Here is a 24778-nt window from a genome sequence, read left to right as displayed (position 1 = left end):
TTACTTGATGCACACTGACTGATAACTTGAACCCCATGTGTCTGCTTACATGTCTGGAAGCTCCAGAGTGTGGACCCTGGCAGCATATAGAAGCTCATCCTCCTTTGAGATCAGCACCTTCAGTCCATCAGTTAAGAGTTCTTTGGTCAGGACACAATTAGGAGCTATAGAAGGAAAAGCACAACATCACAATTAATATTCCAACATCTCTGGAACTATCTGCTGCTTGAAACACTGGTGCAAGATGTGTACAAGCGTTATCTCTTACCTTCAAGACTCTTGCTGGACGAACAGCTGTTGTCCTCCTCTTCTTCGGAGAAGCTGCTGCCATCCATCTGAAAGCCCTCATCAGCAGCAAAGCTCTCTAGCAGCCGACTCACTGCTCGTCCTTTTGGCTGTAGAACATAACAGAAAGGAGGGTCAGGAGAACAGGTGGATGCAGGGAATTAAAAATAAGCATGGAGATAGAAAGTGTGATTGAAGAAAGCACAAATTGTTTAGTATGCTACTTAAAGTAGCAATTAACCACAGGAGACTTCACAGTGCCTGTACCATCTCCTGTCAGCAGTCATTTTCCTCTAAAAAATGTATCACTTTGTCACAGCAGAAGGTGTGAGCCACCTCCTCTGCTACACCTTCTCTCCCAACTTCTCCTCCCCTAGGATTACACAGCAGGAGGTTGGGCTATGTGCAATGTGCTAAGTACTTTTAATAGTTCTACAGTAACGGCCCTTAGGGTGAGAAATCTAGGACAGTAAGACGTCAGAATTGGTAATAGAAAGCAAAGAAGACTGACATTTTCACTGAATTGGATCCTGTTTGGCAGTTTGCATGTGTCTGATTTCCTGAGTTTTTGGTTGTTGTTTTTTTGACGATTGAGTGCTTTTTGAATCCACTGGAACTGGTACTGTACCTGTTGGTCCCTGCCCCTTCGGCCTCTGCAGCCCTCCTCACTGTTTGGGGAAGGGGACTGGACAGACCAGCAATTTCTCCGCTGTTGAAGTGAGGATGGACAAGAGGAGGGGTGAGAGTGTGACCTATCCCCACAAGCACTAAGGTTGCAATTAATTCATGGGAACATTATGTCTAATTTGTGTATACAAATGAGAAAAAGTTTATTCCTGACATCTGCTGGGCCACTGCTAGAACTCTTTCCCATCATTTAATATTTCTATATCATCCATCTATTTACTACCATATGCATTTGTGCCATAAAGTGATAAGTTACAAGCAGAGTGCTTAGACTTTCTATCATTTTATTAGCATTAATGTATAGTTTTACTAATTATTTATAACAAAATGTATGTAAAAAAGACTTTCTGCTAACCTTATTGATTGCTCCTCTCAGCACAGTGCTCTTGCGTGTCGCCCTCTTTAGCCTCTCACTGGTGGTTGGAAAGGTGGCCAGTCCCATGCTCCTCCGGTAGCGGTTGCCTCTGGTCCCATGGCTGCCCCACCGAGGCTCCTTCGATCGTGGTCCACATGGCCTCCTAACCCCCTCAGGGCGGTGATCTTCATGGTGGGTTTTGACTGCAGTGGCCAGGCTCAGCCTACAGGGGGGCTTCTTCCTCACTTTAACCTCCCCCTCTGCTCCAGACAGACTCTGGGAGCCTGTGCAGTTCAATTAGAGAAACAGATTTAGACCAAGCTAACAAGCCAGGAGGAGAAACACAAAACAGATGCTTCCCATGAAGATGTGGGGCAGCTTTGTTGACTTATAAATCATTTTCAAAGGACAGTCTTACCATAAAGCTCCTGTCTCTGTTTTTTGTTCCTCGCTTTCTGATTGGCCTCTAGTTTTACAACAGATGAGGGACTCGGACCTGTCACAGAGGAGCTAGAAGTAACATCTCTGGGGGGTTGGACTCTGAAGTCTTGACCTTCATCAGTGTCATAACTGCCGTCCTCTTCTTCGTCTTCTAATGGAGATAGAAAGCAATACAGTATAGAGTTATAGGTAGGTTTTATGAACTTACTTGGCTTCTCAAATCCATCTCTTTAAGTCATTACTAACCAAAGTTCTTTAACTTCTATCCATCATTTCACAGGCACCTCATTAGCATTTGAGTAAATAGTTTAACTGTTCACAGAAATGATGTATGAAGTGCTTTGCCTCAATGGTATTTCCTGGTGTGAAGCCACATGCTACAGAGCTAGTGTGCTAGGGAGTGTGGGAGTGAGTTTGTGAGTGTGTGTGTGTGTTTGTTACTGCACTCTCTCTCAAGCCAGACCCAGTCTGCTAGTCTCCAGGGCTGTCAAAGCCTCTCACAGGCAAGTGTCCACAGCTGTAGATGCACATCTAGCCTAGACCAGCCAACAAGGCTGATCACTGAAGTGTCAAATGTCCATGCACACCTCTGTCCTTTATAAGACATTCATCAACACCTTTTCACTCACCTCTGATGGCTTTCAAAGTGATTTACAAATTAACAAAAGGCACACTAGAGATAAAGTGGAATTGCACGTCTAAAGAGAATACTTGATTCAATGTGTTAGCTATCCTTAGGTCAGACATAAATATGTCAGAGATTGTTTCTTTATTTTTAACTTGAAACAGGTCAGATGTGCTGAAATAAATGCAGTCCTTATGAGCATTAAATGGAGACTGTCCAGCAGCAGAGTGGAGGAGCCAATCCAGGGAAATACAACATTATATTCTTAGACATTGGCCATGCAAGCGCACATTCCTGGTGGATTATTTTGTAATGTGAACTAAGTATTTCTATTTACATTGTGGAAATAAAATAGTTGTTGAGATGATAACTTTATAGAGCTGTAAAATCCAAACATGAGTGTTATAAAACTGTGCAGTGTTTTGGCATCTGATAAGTATTCAAATTCACTAATCTGTTTACTTAGATTGTATGTCATGTTTCAGCAATACATGAAGCCACACACCTCACCGGTGTAGCCCCCTGCATAGTTTTAACAGAGGACTGTTGTCTGTCTGAATCACCGCTCATTTGTTTTCTGTAGAATTTTAGTTTTGTGTAGGGTATTACTTCATAGCTAGCTATTAGAATCCCCCAATTTACCTTCTTTGTGTCTTTGATAGTTAAGAACCCAGAAGTCAATAGTGTGAACACAGGAAAGCATGCAAACTTCATTGAGAAAGGGTCAAGGAATCAAACCCATGTCCTCCACACTGTTTACCACTGAGACATTTTGGTTGGGACTGAGTTTCACTACCTATATCTGTGTCTCATAACAAAATTTCAGTGTTCACCACCTCACCTTGATCAGAGGAGTCACTCTCTGGAGGGGAGCTTTCTCCCACCTCCATTGCCTCTTGTCTCTGGCCACGAAGAGCCCTCGCTCTAGGCTGGCTCAGACGAGAGGAACCCTGCGTCAAGATGGTGCTTCCCTTTTTACGTCCGCGTCGCAACAGTCCAGTCCAGCTCTCCTGGGGGCCACTGTCCACACTGGCTGCTGAGAGAGTTTGCCACATCCATTAAAGTTCAAATCTAGGTCAAGTGTTGGTGAAATTTTATGGATTCAACAGTATAAAGCTGACAACACAGCACTGTGCATATTAAAACAAAACAGCATGAGGCAGAATCAATTCTGTGATTGCCCGTATCTACCTGTGTCACTTTGTCCCCCTGACTCTCGCCTGAACTCAGCTTTACTGGTGCCCTGGCTTCTGTGTCCATGCTTGGGGTTGGAGTTGCAAGGCGAAACCTCCTTGTCCCTGGAACCCATCCCTGAGAAATTCTTTTTAGCCTGGGCCTTCTGTTTGAGCTGAGCCACATCAACGGCCAGCTTGGAGCTGAGCACACTGTGAAGACTGCTTTTTCTGCAGCCCTGCACTTTTATCTGCTGCAACAGAGAGAGATGAGAGAGAGCCAGTTACACTCCCGGTCACAGAAGCCGCAAAAGCATCAGAACGTCAGAGGAAGAGGGCTCTCAGTTGCTCTCACACAGAGAAAAAAAAGAATAGTAGAAGCCCCAGTGAAAAAGATATTAATATGAAGAGCAGAGAATTTGACTCCTGAGGGTTGTACCTAATTAGAAATAGTATGCAACAAAGGAATATATCAAACACAAAGAAACAAAGTGTAGCCTTTTTCATTTCTACTTCGCATAGAGGACAAGACCTGACCTGTGTGCTGCTGAGTCGCTCAAAACCTCGACTGGACAGCCTCTTCTTCCTTCTCTGACTGTCTCCACCCCCTCCTAGGTCCTCAGGTGTCAGGGAATGGCCTGCCCCCATAGACCTGCCGTCAAAACAAGGGAGAGGCATTCATTAGAGAAGAATGGCGGTGGTTTGAAAGAAAAAAGAGGGGGTAGGACATCACAGGGGGAAAACAGAGTTGAGTCACCTCTCTGTGGGATCTAATAACTCTCCTTTCTCTGTCTGATGAACAGAATAACAAAAAAGGACAAGGATAGTCCTGTGTCTGAACCACACACTTGAAAAATTGGGATCTAACAAGGAACCTGGGATTATTTGAGGGCAGTGTGGCATAAGCAGCCTTAACTCTTTATCTAGGGAGTGTCGTTGCAGCCTGTGAAGCACCGCTCAGCTTTGAAAGATACAGTGAATGGTTGGAAGGCATTGCATTTGTATGCAGCTCTATTGTTCATAGTGAATATCATAGCTCTCCAGTTGCATTTTCGTATCACTGTGGCACACTCTTTCCCCTACAGTGAGCAGCATCATAGGGCAACCACTCCAAATGCCCTTGAATTTCCCTCTGGAAGACTGCCCATAGACCACACCAACATGAGCCAGGCCTTGCTCAAACAAAAGATTAACTTCCCCTCTCCTAGTGTTTGTACAGCATCGGAAATCAGTCACATTACAGAGTAAGCAAGGTTTAAATGTGAAGTAGATAAATATGGTCTATTCAAAATGTCATGTTAGTTCTTTGTTTGCATATTGTACCACATACAATTCTGTGACTACACATTGTTCGTAATCTAATAGTGAGACTTCTCGAAGTGTATTCAGCATAGGAACACATAGCATCTGAGCACAGCGAATGTACTGTCTGCATGCCCCAGTTGTGTGTAAATCTCATAATCAGAGTGTGTCAGCATGCATCTGTAACAGAACATGAAAAGAATGAAGGCGACCGTCGGGCAGTGGAACTGTCTGCCCACTGACTGACAGGAGAGTGACAGAGGTGGCAGTGAAGTGTGAGCTGTCCCTGTGAGGCACATCCCACCATGGCTTGCCTTCTGCTGCTGATGAACACAATGTGACAGAGTCCCTCCCCTCTGCGGGGGGCTGGTGCGGCTGAGCGTACAGTGACTAATTAAACAGAATTGATTAGCAGGGTTTGCTGGCGAGCGTTAGTTCTCTTCTGCCATCCCCCCAATCAAAGCAGCACCACAAAAGACCTCAGTGCTCTACCCACAGGAATAACACATGCATGCACAAAAACAAACAATGCCTGCATAAATGCTCATAAGCACACAGCTGCATGCATACCAAGTTGCACAGATGCATTGAATGCGAAGCAAGGGGGGGGGGGGCTTTAATGCACCGCTTACTAACACACGCTCCCTGTAGCTCAAGCAGAATAAGGTAAGGAAAGAGATACTAAAAGGCAGGGCTGTTACCTACTGACCCACTGCCCTCCATCATAGCACCCAAGCATCAGTGTCTTGTATGGGATGAGTGGCAGGTACAGTACATGCTTTTACATAACCCTGCTGTGTAACGCAACATGAGGCTAATCAGTCCCCAGACTGGTTGCCTGCTTCTCGTTCAGAAGCACCGTGTCAGTCTCTGCTGCATTGTACACACTGATCTGCCAACACAAAAGGCAGTACACCCCAGCCGCCTTGGAGGAAAATAAAATGCAGGTGTGGATAGCTGTGGCTGAAATTTTGACAATAGAGACTGACTGCACTTTACTGTACTGTGGTCGGCAAAAACACTCCACAAGCCAATGGAGGCTTCCACCCGCCCTCCACTGCACCACGCTGCAGGGCCCTGGCCCCGTTACCCTTTCATTTGGGTGTCATTGTCACCCAGCATCAGCATCCCCACTCTCTGATCAGCACTGGCCTAGCAAGGGGGCAGGGGTACATGGGTGGAAGGAGAGTGGAGGTGACATCGCAGAGGGGCAGCTGGGAACACTGTGGACCATTGCCCAAAACCACAGTGATAAAAGAAGGAAGAAGAGAAGACAGAGAGAATGAACACTCCAAGGTGACATTTAGTGCACCAAGCCTTTTCAAACCCTGATGACAAGACTAATAGAAGCCTGGTAGAAAACCTTTATCCTCCAGACCCTTTAGGTTTATCACCACCACCACCAAACAGCAATGGTGCCCCTTATTGACAGAAGCTGACACTTGCACTTTTTAAATGTCATCATCACATTTTGAGATAAAATAGGGTCCTTGTTTCTTGAATATCCTCCAATCTCTTCATCGCTGTACCCCTCTTACTTTTTTATTACTCTGTACTTCTCAATGTATTCCACTAATTGTTTTTTCCATCACACATGCTCACAGACATTGTATGAAAGCTCTAAATATCAGCTTATCTCTGAGTGCCTGGACTGTCTGACCATCATGTTATCCTTTGGACCCATGGTGACCCTGTGGGGCTGTAATGGCAGTGGTGTGTCACATTCCTGCTGCTGGGACAGATTACAAGAGAATTCACAGTACTCTAATTACATCCTCTGCCTGTCAGCCCCAAGCCAGCCCCCCCCCCCCCCCCCCCCCCCCCCCCCCCCCCCAAACCCAGCCAACGTAAGCTCAACATGCACTACAGTAAAGCCTCCGAGGTTTAGCTGGTTGAAACCTAATGAGACCTTTGAGCGGTTTTGTAGGTATGTGTAGTCTATATCAAGCATACATAAATATTTTGTATGAGCAGACATACACGCAACTGACACCGATTATGCTGTTTCACAATTAACGCCAGTGTTGATTACATTAGAAAGGGTTAAGTGGACTTCCTTGAATGGTTCAGCTGTGTTCTCCCATTTCCTGTTTATGCCAATGAGAGGCAGTCCCTGTATGCCAGTGATACAGAGGGGCTTATCAGGCAACACTGGACTACAGCCAGCCTGCGGAGATGGGCTGTGTGATACTTACTTGACTTTTCTTTGGCTCTCAGATGAGGACACTGGACCCATAGTGAGGGTGGGTTTCCTCTTCCTTGGCCGCCCCGGTCCTCGTCGTGCTGGGCTGCGAGGTGTTTCCTCCTTTCTGTTTGCAAAATCATATGCAAACAGAGAGGAACTGAGATACTATATATATTGTCTATCCTCAAAAGGTTGTAGCAGCAAAGAATTAGAAATTACTTATCTTGAGTTAAATGTATATTTTTTTAACAAAATCCCTGAATTCAGTGGTGGTGATGAGCTTGAGGGAAAGGAGGATAAGGTCATACTCACTGATGATCATGTTTCCTCTGAAGCTTGGCCAGCTCCCTCTGCTTCTCTTTGTAGCAACGCTGTAGCTCAGCCAATTTCACACGCATTGCAAGCTCCGGACCGTCCATTGTTTCCATGCTACCTTTAGCTGGGCACACCTGAAGAGCACATCATTAGTGGTTATTTTTTTAACAGTCTTAAAGGATTCAAGTAAAACACTCTCTTCACTGAGTTATCTATTCATTTATTTCAATGAAAGACATGGAAATCCTATAGTATCAATGTGTGTTTTGAAACTTTAACAAGGGCACACTGTAGTTGTGGTCTTACTGGCTCATTGCGAGGTGTCCAGCTACATTTCCTACGTAAATTGAGGATTCTGCGGGCTGGGAAGTGCCGGCCTGAACCTGTACTGCTGGCTTCCTGGGAGCCCATCTCCAGTGCTCGGGCTGTGGCCAGGGTAGCAAGGCTCTGGAGGTCAAACATCAGCAACTCCTCTTCTGTTATGGAACAAAAGAAAACAATGTTTATTTGGTTGCTATGCATGCTTGATTTAGAAACACAACAAGTGACCTAATCGTGTTTCCTCAGTTTGTGCATGTGAAAGGCATGTGTGCACCTGAGCATGTGGATTTTTATTTCAGCAGTAATCTTGTAATATAGCAGAGAGAAATTGGGCACATTGAACTAGTATGAACAAGGAGCAGCATGTCATTTCAGACGTCATATCAATGTGGGCTCAACAGATGCTGCTATGTCAGTAGCCACCTGGGCCATGCTCTCTCTACATCGCCTTCTCTGCCTTTGGTACTGACTGAAATATCTGCCATTAATGGACTGAATAAGAGGCTTAATATTATGGGTTGCAGTCTAGTCACAGAGATGGAGAAACATGGCAAAGTACTGATGTCACATCTTTACATGAATATATAAAGAAGACTGATTCTTCTTGTTCCTCTTTCTTTAGTTACTTGTTTTGGTAAAGTCTATTGTTGTGACTCTAAAACGACATGTGCCACTTCCCTGAGCTGTCAACAGTTTTGCATCGCGAAGACAACATCACTGACTCTGGAATCAGTTGATGATACTCTTTTTATAGAACCCTCTTTTGGGAGCAGTTAAATGCATTAGGATGCTGTGGTAAATACAAAACATCCTTTTGCATGAATAAAAAAACACACATGGCGCTTTGAAAAACAAGGAAGCTTTTAAAGGCACTTTAAAACAATGGGGTCTAATTAGCCAGGCAATGCTCCAGGGTGCTGAAAACATTGACTGCTTTTGTGATTACACACTAACTTTCAGTAACGTGTTGTGTTTCCCCGTTTTTTTGTTAAAGTGTGTGTATTTGCAATTGAGTATGTGTTTTATGTGTGTTTGGGTGTGTGTGTGCATTTGTGCACACGTCTGGATCAAACAGCGGCAGGATGGAGAGACAGCTCCCTAAGGAAAGCTGCAAGGGAGAGAGAGGACTGAGGGAGGGAGGTGTACACCCCTCACTGGTAGTTCAGCCCTGTCCTCCTGCTTCTTCTTCCTCTCCTGAGGCCTCTGCATCATTAGAACAGCCTTTTAGGAAATAAAAGTGCCTTTAACACACCAAAGAAAAGGAACGGCAAGCAGGCATGCAGTCAGCTTCTCTGGGGACATGTTAGAATCCACCAGAGGCTCTTGAGACCAGCAGGAGGAGAGGAGTATCTTGGAGGGAACGCAGAGTGACGGAGGCTAGGCCTGAGGGGGGAGTGGGAGTTGGTCTCAGTGGACACCAAGGAAAAGGAGGGTAAACTATGAGAGAGAAGTGCACTCTGTTCATATGAGTGTGTTTCTGTGTGCATGTTAATGTGTATGAGTAATGTAGGACCCACTGTCCCTCACCCTTGCTTTTTCCACAGGTGTGCCTTTGCTGTTGCAGCTCCAAATCTGCCAGCTCACTCAGAAGCTCCATACCCTGGTGGGGGTTGGGCTGTGATGGGGCAACTGATGGCGTACTGAAAGGGAACAACGGAAACGGGGGTACATCTGTACAGAAGGCAGCAGCAATCAGAAGCTCAAGACTCCAGTAGCAGGGCACAAGAGGTTTGTGGGGCAAGGTGACAGTTGCCTGGTTAGGACTAGGGGTGGAAGCTGAGGCAGGGGAAAGACACACCAAATCCACTGAGGTGTCATCGGGGGATGTCTTGTTCCTGTGCTGCTCCTCATGGTCATTTGCTTCCTCAGGGACTGAGGACTGCTGCTCAGGGGCTGCAGGGGAAGCAGGGTCAAGCTCAATGATGGTGGCCAGCTCTGGCTGCTGGTCTCCAGGCATATTGACCTTTTGAGCATGTGCCACCTGGCTCTCCTCACCCGCAGCCTCATCATCCTCTTCCTCTTCCAAGGTGATGACAGCCTCTGGCCTTTCAGGGTCCTCTGTTGAGAGGGGAACTGGACAGGAAGCAGCCTCGCACACAGGGCTGTCGGCAGGGGGGCAAACCAGCACCTCTTCCTCAGCGGGCCCCTGCTCCTCCACCTCCTTCTCTCCAGGCACATAGTTGGCTGCTGTCACCACTGCAGCCTCCACATCCTCCCTCTGTTCCAGGACTCTCTCAACCACTGTTTCCTCCTCTTCCTGCTCCCCTTCCTTAGGTGGGAGTGTCTCTGGGAGGGGTCTGACTACTGCTTGGCAGTCTAGCTCCTCCCCTAGGCTGGAGAGAGACTGGGGAGCATGCTCAGCAGGCTCGACTTGGACTGCTTCCAGGTCAGCTGGCTCAGCCAGTTGAACATCCTGGGGGGAGGGCCCACTCCTGTAGCCAATTGCAATAGCAGGGTAGGTGTACCCAGGAGGCAAGTCTAGAGAGAAAGAAATATACATAATACAATCGTCAACAATTCTAATTAAAACTTGCACAAAAAGATGATATTTTAGCAGATATACAAGCACAGTTTCTCTTGAAGAAAACCTTACTTTTGAGGTGTTATGCAAATTGAAAATCCTTACACATCAAGGCCATCCTTAACTTAACTTTCTACCTTTGAGTTCATGAGGGGTAAAAACAGGAAAAGGAAATTAAGTGGCACTCTGCCTTGATCTCTCAGCAGTAAGAGTGGTAGAGGACCACATGCAGCCCTGTGTGAGTATATTATTTGAAGTGGGCCAGGCTTTAGGTTTATCAGAATGCCTGACAAAACTCCTCTGGCGTGTGGCAGCCGTTATCCAGACATTAATGATGATGAAGGGAGTGTGGAGCCTTTGGGGTTGGAGGAAAGGTGAGGGCTGCGAATGAGGTGCTTCTCAGTCATTACCAAGGTAACGATACTGGAAAGCCCCTGCTCAGCCAGCAGCCATTTTCTGAAGCTTTGAGCTGTTTAGTCAATCAGGGGCTTGCCAACAGAGTCACCCACACATTACCATAACACCAGGAAAAAAAGAATAGTGGGTATTTCAATTACCATTGACGATATACAAGGTGCTGCTATATCCTGGAATTCACTGTCCTTTCTGCTGTGTGTCAGACTTATCTAGCTTAACATCTGTAACTCACTGCATCTTACACTATTTACAACAGCATGTTTTTGACAGACTTTCACCTGATGTCATCAGTGTTGCCTGAACCTAAGCCATTGCATGCATTGCAACAAAGGCAGCAGAGAGACTTTAAGGCACAACTTTCTATTTTTGAAGTTCTTTCTTACCAGGCTCCAAAGACTCTGGGTAGTCCTGTGGGGGCTGCCCTTCTCCTCTCTTGTCCAGGGATTCTGCCCCCTTGGGCATCTGAGGTGGGGCTGGACTGATGGCAGGTGAGTGAGGGGCTGTAACAGCAGGGCTAGGAGCAGGGCAAGGTGTAGAAGGAGTGCTTTTTGGATGTGGTTGCAGTGACGGGGACTGACAGCAAGGGGACAGGTGAGCAGTGCAGGCCCCAGGGGGAGAGGTGTTCCTCTGAGTCGGGTTGTAAGAGTAGGGCTTGGCAGGTTTAGATGTCCTGGGTTCTGAAATAAGTTCCTCCAGTTCAACTGAGGTCTCATCTGGTCTCTTCTGCATCTATGGCAATTAAATACAAATTATTTTAATAACTATATTTACTGAAGGGCCCAACAATGCTTTCAAACCACAAGCATGTTGATTCTTATTTTAGTAATGTAATAACCAATTAATTACAATGTAGAATAAATATGATTAATAGCCATGTGATGTTTCAAGCTGACTCATGACTCACTCAGCCTGAGACTTGTTCTCTTTTGTATTTGTGAATAGATGTCAGTCTAGATAAGTCTGTGTTCATCAAACTCTCCTCACACTAAAAATGTCATGTTACTTGCATATCTAGACTTAATAATCACCTGTGCATTGTGAGTGGTTTGATGTTGCATGTCCATGCCATGTCCAGCTCTATGCTGCTGCTGCTGCTGCTGCTGCTGCTGGGATTGGGACTGTGGTTGTGTTTGCTGTGACTGGTGGCTCTGGTGCTGATGTTGATGCTGATGCTGGAGCTGTTGATGCTGCTGGAGAGCGTACAGCTCCTGTTGCCGTAGAAACTGGGATCGGGAGTACACAGCAGGATGTTGCATGTGGGAGGGTGGGCCCCGGGCACCATACACAGGGGGCCACAGCCCTGGCTGCTCCATCACATCTAATGAGAAAGAAGAGGAGGTGGAGGAATGTGATGGAGGGAGCTACCTTAGAACAAAAAGACATGCATGCACATACACACTTTAGCAACCTTCTCCTTTGGATTTAAACATATCTATACTATAGGCAACACTAGAATACAACATTGTCTTATCCATATATCTCATTATCTACCTCCCACACACCCACACACACACAGTGAAACCATTATGGATCATTTAAAAACCATTGTATTCCCATTTTATAGCATCGACATAGACAAATCTCTTCCAAACATTTTTTTGACTTTACACAACAACATTTCTCCAGGCAGAAGCAATCCCACACTCTCCCCCGCTCTAAACAGAAAGCTGTCTCTTAAGAACTGCCTTGAGAGTTTGCTGGAATGCTGGAAAAAAGTCATGACAATGATGAAATGCAAACAGATGATGGTGGTTGTAAGTTGATTAAAAGGTCAAAACACTGGACTGAAAATGCGTGCAGGTCTCACTGGAGCGTTCAGTGTGATCTTTCTGCCAAAAAGTCCCACCTGCCCAGCCAAACCACAGAAAGGGGGTCTGTGAAATGGCCCAGCAGGATGCTTAGTTTCAATGTCTGTGGGTGGACAATCTTTCTCATTATGCGGCTTTATGGACCAGTGCAACTTGATGTGGGTGATGTGCTATGACAGAGGTCCCACTTGGGAAGTAGTGGGCCCACACTACAGGAACTGAAAAACTGGTGTTTTCGCACTGTGTACAATACACTTCCATTAACAAATACATCTCAATTGACTTTCCCTTCCACCCCCTTTTTCCCAGACACACCAAAAATCCTTGTTGAGAGCCATAAACTGGGATACATAAATGTTTCCTGTGGGAAAGCTTTTGTGGATGCACTTCTTTTCTCAGCTTTAACTCCCGTGGAGCACAGAAGGAAAAGTACTATCAAAAAATGTGAACTAATTAAATTTCACAGCCAGTTCACTGAATAAGTGATCTTTCCCTCACTCTCACACGTCCTGTTCCTCTGGTGTGGTACACTATGTATGCATGTGAATGTGGAGGCACATATATATTAATATATATAGCTTTGGAAGAGTACCCTGACCCATTGAGAGCACTATTCTTGCCAGGCCAAACAGGTGCTGTGAAGGAAGCGTTTGAATTGTGGAGTGTGTGTGTGGCTTGGTGTGCATGGCTGTGCATGGCTGTGAATATGAATAAGGAAGTTCGTCAGCAGTCTTCACTGAATCACTATGATTACAAACAATTTTTTAAAATGTTTTCGCCAGATTACATAAACACTGACATAACATTTTGTTAATCATTAGTCAGTGGGAGGTGAAGCCCCAGAATATACAGTAGTCCACATTGTATACACTTACATAGACACATTCGTTTAAAGTGTCTCATAAATACACTCGGCTTAGAGGAGAAAGCAAGGTTATGACATACCCAGGTGATGGGTTGCAGGATGGGCAGGAGAGTCAGTGGGCAGGACCACCAGTTGAGCAGAGGGGTCCTGAGGCAGAGGCAGGACTGGCTGTAGAGGGCCTGACATGGCTGCAGAAAAACCCGGGGGCAGATTCTGGTGCAGAGCTGTATGGCCTATACCTGCTTTACAGAAAGGGTATCAGTTTAAATGATGTACCCATCATAGTCAATGTAAAACACAGCTACAAATATACTTCCAACTACTACTCACTATAAAGACTAAATCATGCAATCAATCCTAAACCTGAATGGGAACTAATAAAAAGATCGTAGGTTGAAATTATGTGTTCTCTTCAGCATAATGTAAAATCCTGGCTACTGACTTTTTTACACATTTGAGATGAGGCACTGAGTTTTGTGGCCATTAAAGAAAACTAAAGCATTTGCTGCTGAACAATATTTTATAAAACCATATCTGGCATTCAAATCAGAAGGGCATAAAAATATCCTAACTTTTTTATCTATTCCATAAATTGGAAAAGCAGGACTCTTTTACATGATCGCAGTGAAAAAACTCAATAATGTCAAACAGCTAGAAAGATTATAGTATTTGATCATAGTATAATTTTAGAATTTTAATTTCTTAAACTATCAATATATTCTTACCATAAGAGTGTCCTGTCATCCAGAGAGATGGGCTTCCAGTTCTTGGCATCCAATGATGGTGAGCGGAATGTGCAGTAGGATCTCCTAATTGGCCAGACTGGAGGGAAGTCCCACCTGGCACCATGAGATGAGAGGTGAGGTCCCCATGACAGCTGTTGGAGGGGTGGATCCTTGCAAACTCCACCCTTTCCTTGTTATCCCTGCATCAGCAAAAGACAAAGATAAGGAAATATAAGTCAGGACCAATATGCTAAAGGTTTCTAACGATGCAGATTTAAATTGTGAGTATTAAAACAATAACTTTACAGTTACTTACCTGATATATGCTTCTCTCTCTCTGTCCAAACAAGTCAGACTTATCTGTTCCCCACTCATCCTTTTCCTTTCCTCTTCGGTGGAAGGATCTGAGGGATACATGGAGCGTGGTGGTCCTGTAAGGCAAACATTAGCTTAACATTAGCTTAACCATTTGCTTTCACCATTGTTTCTCCTTGTAAGGACATATTACCAAGTCTCTTGTCATTTCTCAAAACACTACCATGACTCACAAGAGATTACTCACTGCTTATTAGTTTGTTCCAATAAAAACCATCTTTACTTTATTTTACTATGTGATGGCCTATTTCTTTCATAATATTTCAATTTTGTCCCCAAAAATGAAACCAAATGAGGCAATTTAATGATGCGTTATTTGTATTTTGATTAACCCAATAAAGGTGCATCTCATCTGTTCTTTCTAGTGTTTTCACAATGACACCATGGATTTGCGGGCAGTGAGTACAAACAAGTACAAGCAATGCCACACATGTTTCTGATTATGTACTGTTACCATGTTTTGAAATAGTAGTGCTACATAATTACTTTTGGTAAAGGCTGCTAAATTGAATGAAAAGCAAAATTGTGGTGTGTGTGTGTTGTGTTTGTTTAAAAAAACAAAACAAAAGAATAATATGGGTTTGGAGTTTGATGTAATGTAAATTGCTATTCTTACTGAAATTACTTCTTGGAATTCATGTGTTCATGTCTGTGAAATTTGCAGATTGTTGCTTATGGGTAACAAGAAAGCTAAATAAGACATAAAGACATCAAAGTGGATAGGAATGGTTTTGTACTACTGTGGAGCAAATTATATTTAAACCTATTTTAGTATTAAGTGCTAAAAATAGTTAAAGGCAGTGAGAATTACATGTCATACAAATCTCTTAATGCATCCACCAAAAATTAAGGTTCATATCAAAAAATGCTCAGTAACACTACTATTTTCATACTTTTTCAACCTAGACCTGTTTTTTTCTTCTTGTTTCTTTTTTTTCACAGCTAGGTCATCAATGGGTCACAAGTAAGAGAGGCAGTGACCTAGACTGCTTACCTTTCACAGAGGGATGTACCCTGCCCTGTCGGCTGTTGGGATGACTGTCTGCTGAACGACAAGTTGGCTCCCTTTGCCTGGCCACCGCCACTGCAATTCCCACTGGTGGCTGTCGTACCTCACTTTCCCCATGACCAGCTTCCCCAATATCCCGGCCTCGCCCATTATAATCAGGGCGCTCGTTGTCATTGGCTGGGCCCTTCCTGGAAGGTAGAGTCTGTTTGTTACCCTGTAGGGCACAGCTCCCCCCAGCAGGACCTGATTTGAGGCTCCCCAGCCCCCCAAAAGGACTTTTCTGGGAGAGGAGCAGTGGCTGTTGCTGGTTGCTGTACTTAAGTAAGCTTTTCATGGCACTGCTCTCCCCCTGAGTTGGGCCCTGGGGCTCAGGTTGCTGCTGAGGCTGCTGCTGCTGTTGCTGACTGAGGGGAGGTGCAGGGGGAGGCTGAGGAGGAGGCAGGTTAATTCCCTGTTGCTGCTGTTGCTGCTGCTGGGAATGTTGCCCACCACTGGCCCCTAACTCCATGTAGGACTTCCTCTGTTCCTCCTCTGGTTGTGACATGTGGTGAGGTGGCCTCATGGCCCAGGGTGGCACCGGGGGCTGCTGGTGGTGGTGCTGCTGTCCACTGTTGTTACTGTAACCATAAGTGGACATGTCCATCTTTCTTTTCATCTCCTGACTAGTCGCCTGGTTCAGCTCAGCTGGAGAAGCAGCATCTGGGCCAGGTCTGCCATGCTGCTGGTGGCGAATTCTGGCTACCTTTTGGCCATCTCTCTGTAAGGAGCAGCTACCTCCAGGACCAGGGCCATGAGTGGCTCCAGCCCCACTATGCTGACCCATGCTTTTACTTCCAAGTGGGGAGGAGTTAGGTGGGGGTCCTGGATGGGAACAGTCTCTGTAAGGAGAAGTGTTGACAGAATGAGGGACAGAGTGTCCAGTCTTGGGCCCCTGGGATAGTGAGGGTCTGAACACATCCATGTCCACACCACTGTTAATACACTCAGCACTGCGTGATCGTACAACCTGGTGCTGCTGTTGGGGATGTGGAGGCTGTTGTTGAGGAGGTTGAGGAAGCTGTGAGGGCTGAATGTGTTGGTGGTGGGACTGCAGCCATTCTGGAGCCTTTTCTGTCTTTCTGTATGGGTGCTGCTGTTGCTGTTGTTGCTGCTTTCTGTGCCAATTACTATGGTGTCCACCGCCTCCGTTCTTTTCTATTACTTTGTCCTTTGTATTGCTGCCTCCCCCTCCACCGCCCACACCCTGGCAATCAGGGTTACCAAGCTGGAATGGCCCACTGGATTTGTCCCCCAGGTCTGCCACAGATGGCACAAATGTAGGCCCTGTGACTTTAGGTTCTCGCCCCGCATTGGCTGGCCCCCTCTCATGTGAGGCAGGATTGGCTAGAGGTGCAGGAGGGGCCGGACAGAAAAAGTCTGGGTGGTGGTGTGTATGATGGGAATGATGCGGATGGTGTGGGTGGCTAGGGTGGAGCTGAAGGCAGTGAAAGCCCCCTGGGTGAGGATGTGTATGGGGATGAGCATGAGGATGTGGGTGGGGATGTGTCCCTCCAGCAGCAGAACCCATGTGTAAAGGTGGGGGTACAGAGTAGGACAGAGAGTGGTGGAGTGGTGCCTGACCCCTTTCCAGACAGTCTGAGGGTTGTTCACTTATCCTCATCTCCCCACTAACCCCCTCTTTGGTGCAGCGACTACTGCCACTGGACCCCATATGTCTGACCTGACTGCTCCCCCCACCACCCATAGACCCAAGGGCTGTGCCCTCCCCTCCACAACTGGACATGGAGGCCTTAGCCCCTGCTCCAGTTCCTGCATCTCCATTTTGCATCTTGCCATTGTGCAAGCAGGCACTGAGGGGCTTGCTCATACTCTGAGGGTGTTCCTTGCTGTACTCCATTGTGAGTGATGCCTTATGCCTCTCCAGTGCCCGACTGTTGACCTCCTCCAGGGGCAGTGGATGCTGTGGATAGTGTGGGTGCTGCTGATGGGAGTGGGAATGGTGGTGGTGTGTGGGCTGGGGTGGCTGGTGACTGTGGTGCTGTTGCTGCTGCTGTCTCTCCTTTGTCTCCTGTTTGCTACTGGACCTCTCTTTGTCCTTGACAGGTACTACTCCTCTTTCCACGGATCCCTCTTTAAGACCCTTATGTAGACCTGCCACTATCCCTGGATCTCTATCTCTGCTGCAGGACCCCTGAGAGTGTCCTGAACCTGCCCTGGACATTGGTGGCAGACTGTGATTGGCCGAGATGAGAGGTGGCTGGGACGGGAGGCCTCGAAGATAGAAGTTCTCTAAGAGAGGAAGGAAGGCAATGACAATGACAAAATGATTTTGATTATTCAGCTCTCATGATAGTGTCCCTAGGCATCCTTATATCAATATCCCAAATCAAATTACACCATACTATATTGTATAAATTGGATTTAAATGTCTTATTTCTGTCTGATTAAATTTTAATCATCTTGTGCCTCACCTTTTTGGGTGTCATAGAAACGGTGTTGCCCATAGAGAACTCCACTGTTGGCATGGTGATCCAAGTGGCTCATGGGTAGGAAAGTGTGGGCCAGACTCCCTGAGAATCGAGGATACCCTGGAGCAGCTGAGATGGAAAGCACAGAGAGGGATGGAGATAATTGACACAGGGCAATAACCACCAAGATGCACTTATCCAGACTAACCCAGCATAATCCTTCAGGTCCAATGCAGCTGGTGGTGTTCATACGCAAATAAGCACTGGCTGTGCCTGTCATGTTTGCCTTTTCTGCCTGAGTTTAGAATGCAAACAATGCAAGACACACTCAGTCTTGGGGATTGCTGTAATGTATGAAATGTGACTGTGAAACATATGGCTCTCTCTTTATCTCTCTCTCAAAACTGGCAGTGGCACCTTCCTCCATCTGAATGGATTGATAAGGACAGATTTGAAGCATCTGTTTACCATGATGAGAGAGCTGGGCGGCTGACCTTTATTGACCTACTTCGAGGGTAAAAGGTCATTTGGATGTTGGGCCTGTAAGCCAGTACACCTGTGCTTATTACATCAAACCCATCTGGAGGACATTATACCAAAACCAAACACAAAACTCATTTTGCAATGGGACATTCACAAACACAAAGGACTTTGAAGGTGGAGGAGACAGACATGGATAGAGATGAAAGCCCATGGCAATATTAGGACAAAGAAAGAGCATCACTATGACAACCCACTTCCACTGCAATTAGGTACATATAACATCTAAACAAATTCATGTGAAATAACTTGACCCATCTTGCTACTGCATAATTATTTAAATGTTTCACACCATTGCAAGAAAGATTTAATGATGTGATGTGGTGCTTATGATGTACAAGGTACGGAAATAAGTAAGGAAAAGAAAATGTAACACTCTGCACTATCACCATAAGTGAACCAATTTCAGGGAGGGAAGGAAAGAGAAGAAGGAACATAAAGACAAAGAGAAGAGTGTCATTTGGGGTTTATGCTTCTTTTTTAATCCATTTAAGTGTGATTAAGACAGGCAGTCTACTTTCCACCAGCGCCACATGCAAGTATCACAGTGACCTCTGAGTCATCTAGATAAGTCCAGGTGGTTCACGTCTCCTTTTCCCTGCTTTTGCACCTGTCTCACCCTCGAGCCTCACTTCCAAACACAACTCATAGGAGGAGTGAAGGAAGGAGGAGGGGGAGAAAGAGAGGAAAACATGGCTGTACAAGCTAAATGAAAGACAGACGTATTTGTGTTGGCAAGCATGCGACCTGATCCCGGAAAGCACAGATGCAATTCATTTGGCTGTGTGTGTGTATGTGTGTGTGTTTATGCAGCGCCATGGTTTTTACAGCAGCTCAGAGTGTTGAATGTCTCACTTTCTGCTGCTAGAACAATGGGACTGGTGCTGTGAGCCGGCTCTGGGGAAGGAGGAGTGTTGTGGTGGGCTTAATGACCTCGTCTCAGAACGGCCTCCGTATCCTCCCATCTTAATTAATGAAATGCACAGAGAGGGCAAACAGCCCTGCAATAACACAGGAGGTGCTGCTTTCTGAGGAGGGCAATGGGGTGATAATTACATACCCTCACTTTTTCTCTTTTCACCTATTTTTCTACCTCTCTTACTCATTTTCCTCTCTTCCCTTTTGTCTCTGCCTCTGTCTTTGCTGTCATGATTAATAAGCACACACATTTATGCCAATTCATCTACAGTGGGAGGAGGGGGGATCTTTTGTTTAAGCAAGACGTTTTTCTCAGATTTTGGGAGGGAGAAATGCAGAGAGCTGTTTGGCAGTCTTTATCCAAGCTGGGAGAGGGGCTTTTTTTCTGCGGCAGCATGTTGTTTGTGAGCGTGACGATTGACGGCGTAATCCCTTTTCACAGCGTGGTCTGGCTGTGCCCGATAATGCCAACCCGCTCAGTTTCAGCATGCCCTCCACTGGGGCGGCAAGAGGGGGACTGCTGGGCACGGCAGAGCCCATTCAGCCATTAATCTGGGCAGGACAAGGGGAGCTGCTGCCTCTGCTGCTGCTTCTGCTGCTGCTGCAGGCGACGTGAGCAGGGTCTTAGTGCAGTCTGCTGACTGCACAGCAGCCTCACTCTCTTTCTCTCCTTCCACACACTCACACACATAAACATGTCAGCATCGGCAAGTGAATGACAGAGGGGAGTTCACAGCGCATGCCCTGCTTTCCATGGGCAGAGCAGGGGCAAGAGGCAGAACAAACAGAGCTACATCCCAGGGAGGGATTTCCAGAAGTTCTGAAGATATTTCTCACAGCACGGTGGGTTGAGAGAAGCAAGCCGACAGGGAGGACAAAGAAGGGGGCTGGATATAGAACAGCACCTAGAGGCAGAGGAGAATTAAGCCTGCTGAATTAGAGGCAAACAACAGTGTTTTGATTCTCGCCAGCAAAGAGCCATCCTCTCTCCCTTCCTATCAGCTCCTCTTATACCTGCTATGAAGACTCCAGCCCATACAATTACTGATGAAGGACTAAGTTTCTTCACTTTGCTAGAAGGAAAAATGACATAAATCCCTAATTGTATATTGACTCCAGGAAAATTGCTGCAACATTTCAGTGATAGAGAGATGGAGGGACAGAGAGAGAGTGCATGGCAGAGGAAGACCAAGAGGAGAGGAGGAGCAGGCTGAGCTGCCTGTCAGGTCTGCTAATTGAGAAAAAGTGACAGAACCATCAAGACACAGAAAGGGAGGAGAAGAGAAGAAGAGATGAGAAATGTTTGGCGGAGGAGGGGCAGTACTGTGGTGGATCTCTTCAGGTTTGACTAATTGAAAGGAAGGGATGCAGGCTGGCACAAGAGAGGGGGGGGGGTGTGAATGAAAGAGGCAGTAGTATGGAAGAGAGGAGAGGTGGGGGTGCAGCTTAAATCCCACAAAAGGAAAAGCTAGCAACTGCTCACAGAAGGAAAGATGGACAACTGAAGATAGGCTTGGAAAGGCGTATCAAACAGAAGTGGATTAGACAGGTGTATGGAGGCAATTGTGTGTGTGCATGCATGTGTGTCTATATGTGTGGACAGAGATAGGAGGCTGCGATTGTTTTTGGCATAATGTAAGAAGTCATTTGGATCACAGCCAGTTGGCCTCAGGCCCCACAGTTTTTCCCCTTTTTTAAAATTTTTTCCACTGAGTTGATTCAGTGGGGTTTACTTAAACTGTTCCAAACATGAAAATAAATGTTTCAAAAGCTCAGTGGGCCTAATCCATTTCACCAGGTATTATAAAAACATTTTACATTACATTTATTTTAGTTGGTATTCTACTACATCTGTCCCTTACTGCATTTTACCTTTTTTTCCCTTCTTGCATCCACAGTCACATACAGCCACAGCACATTCTCCCTCTGTGTATGTATACACTTTTTCAATTTGTGCACTAAAGAAAACGTGACTTAAAATGAAAAAAAAAAATACATTTATATATATATTTAGAACAAAAACATTTTTACACTTGGCTGACATTAAAAAGTCAGTGTATTTTTTTTTGTTTTCAAGTGACAAAGTGCAAAGGAAATAATAGATAAATCATGATGTACATGAAGCATGTGACTTAAAAATCCCTCAAGCTTCTGCTCTACTGAAGAATAGAAAAATGGTGACAGACAAAAACGTCAGATCAGTGTGGACTGATGAGGAGGCTGTAACATTCCTCAAATTAATACATGAAGCAAACATAAATGCCATATTTCTCTTTCACGTCTTTCACATTGTTTTCAATCATTTCAGGTTGGACTGTTTCTCTTCTAATTAAAAAGGTCACATATTGTGGAAAATGCACTTTTTCTTGTCTTTTCAACATAATGTGTCCCCATGTGTCAGACCTCAAGCTATGGGAAAAGACCATACTCTCTCTTTTTCTCCTACTCTATTTTTCAGTAAATGTTTGTGCATAAACACTGTTTAAATGTGGCTCCCTTTATGATACCATAAAGGGCTCTGTTGAACATATACCTACCCCCTAGCAGAATGACAGTTCCCGTCCACTGAAACCAACTGAATGTACATTTGAAGTGAATCAAAGTTCTGTTATTTGCTGATAGAAACCAACACAACTGTTTTTTATGTCCTCCCATCATCTGAGAAGGTGAAGACATGTTGAATGCACTATATTTTTATTGGAAATACCCCCACATTGACTAACTGTTATATTTGTGTCATAGATAGATAACCTACCAGCTGTCCATAACTCAACCTCAAACTTGGAAGCTGTAAGTTTTCCCTTGTTTTATGCTGTTTTACTGTATATTTAGCCAGTTGAATGTGATGTTAGCATGTTGTGCACCTAATATGGCTAACAATGTTGAACTAATGTTGTAGAGGATCAGTCAAGAGAAACTGTGAGGCCTCATTTGAGGTCAACTAAATGATGACAGTAGTAGGTAGGATGATGGTAACCATTTTTCATGTTACTTTTTGTGGAGCATTGAACTGCAGCATTAGCTCAGCTAGCTTTGTTGTTACACGTCATGTTATTGTAATACTAGTGTTAATGATGCTACTGCAGCTCAATTACAGGTCCAGTATGAATATGAATACTGTCAACAACCCTCAGTCTCTCTTGAATATAATGTTGCATTGTATCACAGCCAGAAAACCACAACCAGTTCTATAGTGGGGTGTGGGCCTAGCAGCTCATTTGCATAGTCAATAGAATACTTTTTTGTACCACACCTACTGATTCTCTCTGCCAATGTTATCATAATCCAAAAGGACCATACCACTGTTGTTATGTGATGATTTTATTTATAGGTTTGCTTAACATGTCACTCAGCTAATGGCTCATGCTCCAATAGAAATGGAGTTTGTATGCATGACTGACTCTCTCTTAACAGTCTGCATAAGCATGGCTATTACTGTGAGCATTTAAGTTGAAAACATATTTTTCTCTCTCACTTGGCCTTCACACTCCAGAAACCGAGCTGTGGAAACTCTTTCCTAATTGGATACATTTGAAAATGACAGTTTATGTGTAGTGTGGTCTGGTGTGTGATTGTCAGTTTGTTTTCACAGACATAGTCAAAGTACTCCCTGTTACATCAAACTATGTGATGACTTATTTTGCATTTGTCAGTAGCCCATAATACATGTATACAGGTATTCCCACTTACACTAGTAGGGCTATAGAACTGATAAATGGGGTGAATGGAACCCAATGACAATTAAACTTAAACTTGTTATTGCTTTGAGTCTTTCTATTATGATGTGTTCAGATAATAGGTGATGCTGCTGGGATGCTGAAGTGGTGTATTTTTACAATTGAGTAGGATGCTTTTCTTGTTAAAGCGATCCAAGTTGAATGTTCATTGCAGAGTAGCAGTTCAGCTGAGGAGAGTTCTCCCAAGACATATACGGATGGGGAAACTGGGATGCTGCAACCCAGGATGGAGGATAATTTCTCACTAACAGTTGTCCAGAGTGTCTGAATGGGTGATCAGAGCCAGATGGCATGATAGTAGTCGTCTGTGTGGTGTTTAGAGTGCAGTGTGAGCAAATGTTAAAGTCTGTGAATCTGATTCTGAACCTTTTCTGTTGGGTGTAGTGTAGTCTGTGCAGGATTCTATACTAAATGAGCTGTATTTTGAGGGTTTTTTTTGTGAAAGGTTAGTTGTTTGAGTTAATCGGCTATTGGATGTGATTTAAGAGTGTTGTGTGATCAGCTGATGTTACCCTTAAGTCAGTATTTCAACTGTGATTATTGCAGGAAGCTGTTATCACTGATATCATACCTCTTTTTGAGCAATTGTGTGGTATCAGTGAGCCGTCATCAAATAAATCCTACATGTTTAATACCTAGTTGTTCCATGGGCTAAATATTATTGGTTTATATTTAATTTAAAAGTCTGGATTGTTCCATATTAGGGTGGATTTATTTGCGGTCGGGGGTGCCCGGTCATTTGGTTAAGTTTTTGCCAAGTAGTTATGGTCACTGCTATAAATAAGTTTTAAAGCAATTATATTTTTAACTTTGACTGCGTAAGAAATGGTGGTAGATCTGATATTGGCTGTTCCTGGCATTCAAATTGTTCAATATCCATCTGTGGGTGTTGTGATTGTTTGTTCATTTGAAGCCATTTTGTTATGTATTGGAGACAGTTTGTGAGGTGGTAGAATCTGAAATGTTGGGCAGCTTGACCTCCAGTGCCTTTGGGTTTCTGTAATGTTGATCATCTGATTCTTGGTTTTTATGTTCCCAGTAGAATGTATTAATGATAAGAGTCTTGGGTGTTAAACCAGTGTGATATCACATTGGACTGGGGTCAATGAAAAAACAGTTTATTTTTGGCAGTATGGTCTGCTGCTATTCTTCCTGTTAAAGAAAAGGGTACGTTTTTCCAGCTGATGAGGTCTTCCTCAGTGTGTAGTGGAGTGAAATTTAGGAGAACTAGGTCTGATAGCTTGGTGGAGATATTGAGATACTCATTTTACTTGTTATTGTGAAAGACAGTTGTGTTTCTTTTTATTTGTTGCAGCTTTCCAGTCCTCCCCCAACAGTGATATATGACTTATCTTTTAGGTTTAGTTGAAGAATAACTGCATGATCATGTAATTGTGTACAGCAGCCCAGAGATTGGTAACATTACGACTCAAGAATCAAGTCACAATGTTATAGTGTAGTAGCACTAGCAGTAGAAACACAATGATATATAAATGATCAAAACCCAATCAGAGTAAAGCCCAGTTCAGACCAAAGAATCAAGTGGTGTAAACTGGTCCAAACTGGTCCATCTCAGCTCAACTCAAGCTGGCTGATGGCCTTGCCTGCGACTCTGCTTGTCAAGTACAGAGAACATAAGTCAGCTGGTCAAGTCAGCAAATAAAGTCAGCTGATTGAAATGGCAGAGTTTTGGAAGGAGGTAGAGCT

At 44.7% G+C, this 24778-nt stretch overlaps 1 protein-coding gene across 1 annotated transcript in view; it reads right to left on the bottom strand.

Annotated features, from left to right (window-relative positions):
- LOC128379081 (BAH and coiled-coil domain-containing protein 1) overlaps positions 1–24778 on the bottom strand; it is a 60815-nt gene that overhangs the window by 6287 nt on the left and 29750 nt on the right. Inside the window, exons 3-21 of the mRNA XM_053338695.1 lie at positions 17880–18005; positions 15394–17697; positions 14341–14455; positions 14025–14224; positions 13380–13538; positions 11655–11944; positions 11010–11349; positions 9216–10166; positions 7674–7843; positions 7365–7501; positions 7063–7176; positions 4103–4217; positions 3585–3816; positions 3235–3429; positions 1746–1919; positions 1328–1611; positions 914–994; positions 269–395; positions 50–164 (exon numbers count right to left, since the gene is read on the bottom strand). Of these exons, the coding sequence (XP_053194670.1) occupies positions 50–164; positions 269–395; positions 914–994; positions 1328–1611; positions 1746–1919; positions 3235–3429; positions 3585–3816; positions 4103–4217; positions 7063–7176; positions 7365–7501; positions 7674–7843; positions 9216–10166; positions 11010–11349; positions 11655–11944; positions 13380–13538; positions 14025–14224; positions 14341–14455; positions 15394–17697; positions 17880–18005 (6229 nt within the window). The remainder of the gene's footprint in view (positions 1–49; positions 165–268; positions 396–913; positions 995–1327; positions 1612–1745; positions 1920–3234; positions 3430–3584; positions 3817–4102; positions 4218–7062; positions 7177–7364; positions 7502–7673; positions 7844–9215; positions 10167–11009; positions 11350–11654; positions 11945–13379; positions 13539–14024; positions 14225–14340; positions 14456–15393; positions 17698–17879; positions 18006–24778) is intronic.

Source organism: Scomber japonicus, chromosome 18 (genome assembly GCF_027409825.1).
Source record: "Scomber japonicus isolate fScoJap1 chromosome 18, fScoJap1.pri, whole genome shotgun sequence".
Lineage (NCBI taxonomy): Eukaryota > Metazoa > Chordata > Actinopteri > Scombriformes > Scombridae > Scomber > Scomber japonicus.
This window is presented reverse-complemented; position numbering and strand designations above follow the sequence as displayed.